General features: G+C 39.3%; 1 protein-coding gene across 1 annotated transcript; it reads right to left on the minus strand.

Annotated features, from left to right (window-relative positions):
• Positions 1 to 1,908: 1,908 nt before the first annotated feature.
• Positions 1,909 to 3,669, minus strand: LOC122672788 (3-ketoacyl-CoA synthase 11-like). Its single transcript, XM_043870282.1, has one exon. The coding sequence runs from the start codon at positions 3,594 to 3,596 to the stop codon at positions 2,058 to 2,060; it is 1,539 nt and encodes a 512-aa protein (XP_043726217.1). The 5' UTR covers positions 3,597 to 3,669; the 3' UTR covers positions 1,909 to 2,057.
• Between the last annotated feature and the right edge of the window lie 4,183 nt (positions 3,670 to 7,852).

Here is a 7,852-nt window from a genome sequence, read left to right on the forward strand (position 1 = left end):
GACTTTTCCAACTCTTTATGAGAGGGCATACGATCGTACATGCATACACAGCCGTGTAAAAAATCTTTTGCCATAAGTTAATTATCATAAAAAACGAAAGGAGGCCAAATAAAAATCTCCCAAGATCCGTTCTATACCAAGAGGCAAGAGGGGCAAGCATCAATGAGCGTATCGTCCCACCAAGACAAGCTGCCGCGGGGCCCATAAATGTGCTTTTAAATGGGCTCCATGTGATGTGCTCTCTGTTACCTCACCATCAGAGAGAGAGAGAGGGAGAATATTATGTTACCGTCACACACACGGAGAGAGTATTATGTTGTGTTTGTTTGGCAAAAGAATATAAGAGAGTTTTTCCTTCCTGTGGTGAGGGTTCACTACATCATCCTAAGGTTCACAAACTCCTATAGCTTTATAATGTGTTTTCCAAAATACCCTTCTAATATTTTCTAGATCTACATCGTATTTGAAGCCACAGTAAATGGATTCTCATTCACCATAGGTGAAAGAAAAATCTTTTCTTTCTCTTTTTTGTCCAAACAAATAGATCCTTAGATCTCAACTAAACGTCTCTATGTTCTTTCTAAACCAAGAATATCATAAGAAACCAATTTGAGATCAAATTAAGAAAAATAAAATTTATTTAATTGGCAACTCATTGTCAAAATTAGTTGATGCACGCAGTTTATTTGCACGTTAAGATTGATGTGGCAGTTCTGATAGTTAATATCTAGGATGATGGTTTAAATAGGTCACCATCTGTTTTTGCTCATGACTTGTAATCCATCAAAACCAATCCCATTAAGAAAACCAAAAAATGAATAAGGGTGATAGATTATTGGTCAGCAGTGGAATCATTGTTTGCGAAAGCAATGATTCCACATTGGATGTGAGTAGTCCAATGTGAAAACTCAAAAAGACTTGGATACTTCTCCTTAAACTAGTTTTTAAGGATGAATTCTATTCAGTGTCAACGAAGGATATAAGAGCGAGCGTAGCAACTCTGGTGCACCTCAATGGATTGAAAAAAATTTCATAGAGGTCATGTGTCGGTTTAGGTTCTGGCAACAAAGAGACTGACACAGTGCCATTCCTATCCATGGCCGCTTGAATGTCTGGTCTCTTTCTCTTGAACATTAACTTACATTGCCGATAGTTAGTGGGAGGTTGGAAGTTGGACCATTCAAGTCATTCAATGTTATGTTATGAGATTTGAACCGATGTCAACAGCCTTCCATGTCGGTTAATGGGACCTTTCACTTTAAAGTTTTCAACACCAAGGAAAGGAAAGCACACAAGGTTAGGAATGATTTGTTTGCATGAAAGTTCTTATGAACCAGCCCAATCACGGACCTTTATCCGTTGCTGTACGAATCGTGCAGGTCAGCAGCGGATAAAAATTCGCCAATCACTCCATACTATGGTTTGAGGAATCAAAATCGGAATCTGGAAAATCTTCAACCCTAGTTCAAATCGGGATTGGCTCACACCGGCCTATTTCTTAACTCCTTAATTGAATTGACGATGAACCATTTTTGCTCCTGTTTTTCTCTCTTGGTAAAAATAGCAGAAAATAATTAATCTTACTTCCAATAACAAGATTCACAAGTTTAATTTCAAAATCTCAATGATTTTATAAGATATTTGCTTCTTCCCAATTCCATTTGTAGGGTTTCAATCAATTCCAACCAATTCCAGTTCAACTGGAACCGGCATAACGGATCCTTTACTCTTGAACCTTGCTCCATACTCAGTTCCCTTCCCCCAGGTTGCAAAATGAAGCCCCTCAATGGAAGTAGGTAGAGGGTGATTACCCCTTCTGCTGATCAATTTGATTCAAGCCTTGAAAGCCCTCATTCATAGTCTCATACAAAGTCAGCTACATTCTAAAACAGTACATTCCTGTGAACCCAACTGAATTAACCTCTCTTTCATCTATAACTAAAGCTACCTAAATAGTACACAACCAAGAACAGACTAAAAAACACAAAAGGGAATTCACCACTGAAACATCCACAACAGTACCACAACAATTGATTGGGGAAAAACCAATTGGCAATCTAGACACGAGCAACCTTTGGAACAATCACAGGGAACTGATCAATCTCATCCATCCATGGGTTCTTCTCCTTTGCCGGGTTTATTGTCCTCAGAGCCTTCCACACTGCACTGTTACACTTGAACCCAGAACCGAAAGCTATCTGCCATGTTCTATCTCCTCTCTTAATCCTTCCCTTGGACTCTGAATAGGCCAATTCATACCAAAGAGAACTGCTAGAGGTGTTACCAAATCGGTATAGAGTCATCCTAGATGGCTCCATATGCCAATCTGAGAGCTGCAAGTTCTTCTCCAATTCATCCAATACAGCTCTTCCTCCTGCATGGATGCAGAAATGCTCAAAGGCCAATTTGAAGTCTGGAATGTAAGGTTTGATCTTTATCTTGAGAAGCTTCCTCCCAACCAATGTAGCAAAGAAAAGCAACTGTTCAGACATTGGCAGAACAAGAGGACCCAGTGTGGTGATGTTGGTCTTCAGAGCATCCCCTGCAACTGCCATGAGATCCTTTGATAGAGAAACTCCAATTCTCCCTGTTGAATCCTCTTCCTGGGTAACACAGGAGAAGCACTTGTCATCAGCACCTTTGTGAGTTCGGACTGTATGGACCAATTGGTATTTGGATCTTCTTCTATCAGATCTCTTGTTTGAGAGCAAGATTGCAGCCCCTCCCATTCGGAACAAGCAATTCGAAACAAGCATTGATCGATCATTCCCAAAGTACCAGTTTAATGTGATGTTCTCCATGCTGATTACCAAAGCATACGAGTTGGGGTGGACTTGAAGAAGATGTTTTGCAAGGTCGATAGATATCAAACCAGCACTGCAACCCATCCCACCAAGATTGTAGCTAATTATGTTCCCTCTGAGCTTGTAATGGTTGATCACCATGGCAGAAAGAGAAGGAGTTGGATTAAATAAGCTACAATTGACAATCAAGATACCAATATCTTTGGGCTTCAGATTAGTCTTGGCGAAGAGCTCATCCAGCGCACCAAACATCACCATCTCTGCTTCTTTTCTAGCCTCAGCCATGCATGGGTTTGGGGGAACTCTGATAACAGCTTCAGGTAGGTAGGTTGATTCACCAAGACCTGATCTTTCAAGTATCTTTCGTTGAAACTCAAGGTTCTCCTCAGTAAACGTCCCTGTTGACACTGAACACTCCATAAAGATCTGCCTTGAGCATTTCCGAGCATCTTCTGGCTTGTAACAAGAGAAATTCACGAGATAAACAGGTCGAGGTCGGGTGAGGAAGTAGAGAGTAGAGAGGAAAACAAGAAGAGTGGAGCAGAGGATCACAGAAACGAGGTTGAATTGAAGATGGTTCCAGAGATCAAGGAGGTCTTGAACTGAGAATGTGGAGAGCTGAGCTGCTATGAGAACCACAAGAGGGGATAAGAAGAGGAACATTCCATGGGTGATGAGGTAATGGTACCCAAGCTTTACATACTTCAGTTTAATGGACTGTTTGAAGTCAGGAAGCTTTCGAGAAGATAATGGTAGTGGTATCAAAGGTTTTCGTGCTGTTGGTTCTGTCATTTTGTTGGAGATCTATAAAAAGAAACCAATGTAGGAAACAGAGCAAATAATTGAAAAGGTTCCTTTCCTTTCCCCTCTGCAAAGTGGGGATCAAAAGCAGTAGTAGTCTTCCGATTTGTACAGAATTCTATAGAAAACGAAAATGGCAGATAATGGGTTTTCCCCACCCCAGGAGATCTCTGCGATGGGAGAAGAAAAATTGTTTTCCCTCACCTGGAAACCCGTCACATAAACTGAAATGTAACTCTGTGAACAACCCAAAACCCTGCAAATAAAATAGTCATCGCAAAAACAGATCAGAATCATCAAATGTCTAGAACAGATCACCATGTGTTGTAAAATTTCGAAGTTTTACGGAACCCATTAAAGAAAAATGAATTTAGAACAATACCCAGATAATAAATTTTTTTTTTTTTGGGGGGAGGGGGATTGGGCGAAAATCTAACCTTGGTGGATTCACAGATTCGTTTACAGCTCGCCTCGCCCGGCCCTCGGGGAAGAAACTACAGAGGGGAGAGAGACCGACAGACCCAGAGAGAGAGCGAGAAAGGGGCAAAGGAAGAGAACGAAGGAGGAGGAGGAGAGAGGGATTTGCAGGCTTGACCTTCTTATGTTTTAAATTATTTTGGAAAGCGTGAAGCGGAACGTGAGTATTTATATGCTTTTGGAGGTGAGAAGCAGAGCAATGGATTGTAAGTTGTAACAGCGAGTCGGCGATAAAGCGTGTTTCATTTGAGCCGCCGGCGCGTGGCTAACTTTTGACTTTTTGACCGAAACATCTAATCTGTCGTCGTTCGAGATATCTCAACGGTTGTATCATCTTTAATTTGTTTTCTGCAAATTCCTATGCTTCAAATTTGTGTGAAAATAGGGAAAATATTATTACCAAAAAGAAATTTGTGTGAAAATATTATTGTAATTAAGGTTGGTTATTTCAAAATAACGGTGATGTGTTTGTTTTATTTTTTTTTAGGGAGAAAGAAGAATTTTTATCCTGTGTTGTTCGCTGTCCGAACAGCAAGTGCTGTCCCCTCATATGGGATGCGAAATGACGATTTAATCTCTCTCGGGCAGTGTGTTTGGACAGGGAGGTAAAGTCGTCATTTCACCCCCATGTGAAGGGACAGCTGGTGTTGTTAGGGCAACGGACAACAGAGGATAATGATCCGAGAAAGAATGCCAATGCCACCCAATGGTGCAGCACACACCGTCCTTGTGCCTAAACACAAGGTGCACATAATGACTGTCTTACATCTTGGAAAGATGGAAATTACTAAGAGTGTGACGGTCATTTTGTGCGTCCCTGTGTCTAGGCACAGGGGCAACGTGTGTTGTAGGGTTGTGTTCTCTTTTCTTTTTCTTTTAATATAACACATTTTTTTTTCAATAAAGATAAATCCAATCATTTCAAATGTGCTTGCTCCAAAAAAAATGTATAATTTTCAATAGTGATAAATTATTTTTTGAAATTATTTTAAAAACCCCTTTCATTACTACAAGTTTATATATATTTTTGAAAATAAGATAAGAGATAACCGAGAGAATGTTACTATCTTCTCAATTCACTATTTTGACGTATCCATTATTTATTTCGAAACAGAAAACAATCACAATCAACATTTGGTATGCAATGAAAGAACCACTCCTACCCAAAAACAAAGAACAACTTCTTTTTCCATACTTAAAAAAAAAAAAAAAAACTTCTTTTTCCACACTATTTATTACGAAAATATCATTTTAGTAAGTAAACGTCATTCCCCACTTTTGTATTTTCCCCCTATGGCCATACATTTCAACTATTTGAACTAACCTAACATTCGCATTTAAACCTAGGATCTCTTTAACCAAAAAAAAAAACAAAATATCTAGGATCTCTTCTAGGAAAGTCCATCCACTTCACCATCTTACATAAATGTTAATAGAAATGGTATTATGGATTCTTTTCTAACTATTTAGTACAATTTACTGGGTGTTTTCTTTGAAGTAATGCATCAGTGGAAGAAAAAAAAACTTACCTTCAAACATTCAATTCGGTTGAGGAAAAATGCAAGAGAGAACTGTAGAACAAAGAACTCCAGAATCAACTTGCAGATAGAAGAAGAGGAGAATACCCAAATCAAAAATACCCATTGTAATCCCAAATACCCAAATACCTATGGGTCAAAACAATGGAATGCAATGTAAAAAACAGGGTGAGGGTTCCTTACACAGCTTGAGTGCAGTTTTAGGTGAATAAAGGAACCTTTTTTGGAATCCGACAAACGAAGCAGGGAATTTTATGACATATCACTCCCTCACATGAATAATGATATGTGAGGGGTGTGTAATTTCATTTTTGAGCTGGCATTGTATAAAACTTTTTCTCGTAAAAAAAAAAATGCTAACTGTTGCGTCAAGAAATCTCCACAAGTTGTCTTCTCGCTCAATCATGGTTTTAGTGAACGGTATCGAAACGGGTATCGATGACCTACAAAACTGATACGATACCGATACGGTATCGGCCAGGATTGGCTGTATCGAACAAAAATACCCTTGAATTTCCTTAAAAATTTAGTTTTTTGACCATTTTACCCCTTATCCTTATCGTGATACCGATACGGTATCGACGACTAGCAAAATCGATACGTATTGCCCGATACGGACGATACGATATCGATACTTAGAACCATGCACTCAGTAGCCTGCACAGAGAAGTAGGGAAGGCACCGGAGAGCTGGTTTGCACCAGCGGGGTACTCTCTGATGCCTAAGTTGATCTCTCTAAGCAACAATTGAGAATAATTCAGATGGATCGTGTGTGGTTATACCTGAGTATATATTGCTTATAGTCGAGGCGGTGAAGGAAAGAGTCCCAATATGGTAAGCTTCGTCTTTGGTAAGAGCGTTACTGGTAGAGTTCTTTTAGGAGTGTGATCCCTGTTTCATAGGGATTGAGGGGAGTTTCTCTAATAGTTTCCTTAATGGAGTAGGTTGGCACAAGGAAAGAATAATCCAAGCCAACATGACGTGATGCGCCATCTTTAGTAGGTTCCATATAGGAATAGATTACGGGAGCGACTAGTAATCTTTGTTCATAATGGGATCATGACCCCCTGATTGCATGGCGCAATCCAATTGGGTAGTCATATTTGGGTATAACACTAACTATCACCAGCAAAAAAAGAAGAAGAAGAAACCAAATGAAAGATATAGAAAAAGATGGTAAATAACAGGGTAGAAGGAGGAGATACCAAATACTACAACCCCGCTGCAATTCCTTAGAATACAGACCGAAATACAAATCGAAAATCAAATGTTGGAATCTCTACCTCGTAATGCTACCACTCCCTAACCCATCTATAAATCCTATAAATGAAAACTGAAGAAGAAAAGAGGGTGTATCTAGTATTGTAGTGCACGAGGCTCCCTTTACTATGGGGTTCAAGGAGGGTCATAATGTAGGTAGCCTTACCCTTGCTTTCGTAGAGAGACTGTTTCCATATTTGAACCCATGACCACTTGGCCACAATGGAGCAACCTTTACCGTTGCCCCAAGGCCTGCCTCCTGAAGAAGAAAATAAGAAGAATGAAATAATGAAGGTAGGGAACTTCTTACCTTTGGTGGAGTGGAAAAGAGGGCAAACAAGTTGATATGTGAAATATTGAGAACGACTTATTTGCTCCCTCTTGTATTCCTATTTGAGTCATTCTAGAGTAAACAAAACATAAAAAAATATATTCTGTAATTTTTTATTTTTATAGGGCATTTGGGGCCGATATGATCTTCACGAACATAAAATCATACCAGTTTTACTAAACCAATTTCCACTCCCGATCTATTCCCATAGAATAGGAATCAAGGGAATCAAAGATCAGGATTGTTATCAAACAGGGCCTGGAGTATAGAAGGTTTCTTCAAATGTATTTTCGATAATTATGCATATGCATGCAAGGGGTACAGGCTGCGCGCAGACACCTGGGGCAGTCATTTCACCCACCCCCATGTGTTTGGCACATCTTGCGCCCCTAGTACAGAGAACATTTTCTCGATTATTATCTTCTTCTTTAGAACATCAAATAAAAAAAAAAAAAACTCAACATTTTGACCTAATCTATAAGTTTATTGGCACACAGCTCCAAATATCTAAGATCTTAATAGATCTATTCTCCTCCTCATAAATTCTACTCTACTTGGACTAATTCTAGCCGATTCTTATCAATTTCCTACTGATTTGAATCATAATCAAATGGAGACCAATCCTATATATGATTCTAAGT

Source organism: Telopea speciosissima, chromosome 8 (genome assembly GCF_018873765.1).
Source record: "Telopea speciosissima isolate NSW1024214 ecotype Mountain lineage chromosome 8, Tspe_v1, whole genome shotgun sequence".
NCBI lineage: Eukaryota > Viridiplantae > Streptophyta > Magnoliopsida > Proteales > Proteaceae > Telopea > Telopea speciosissima.

Excerpts from the sequence above, each read along its gene's own strand:
- LOC122672788 (XM_043870282.1), bottom strand. The coding sequence starts at position 3,596 with ATGACAGAACCAACAGCACGAAAACCTTTGATACCACTACCATTATCT.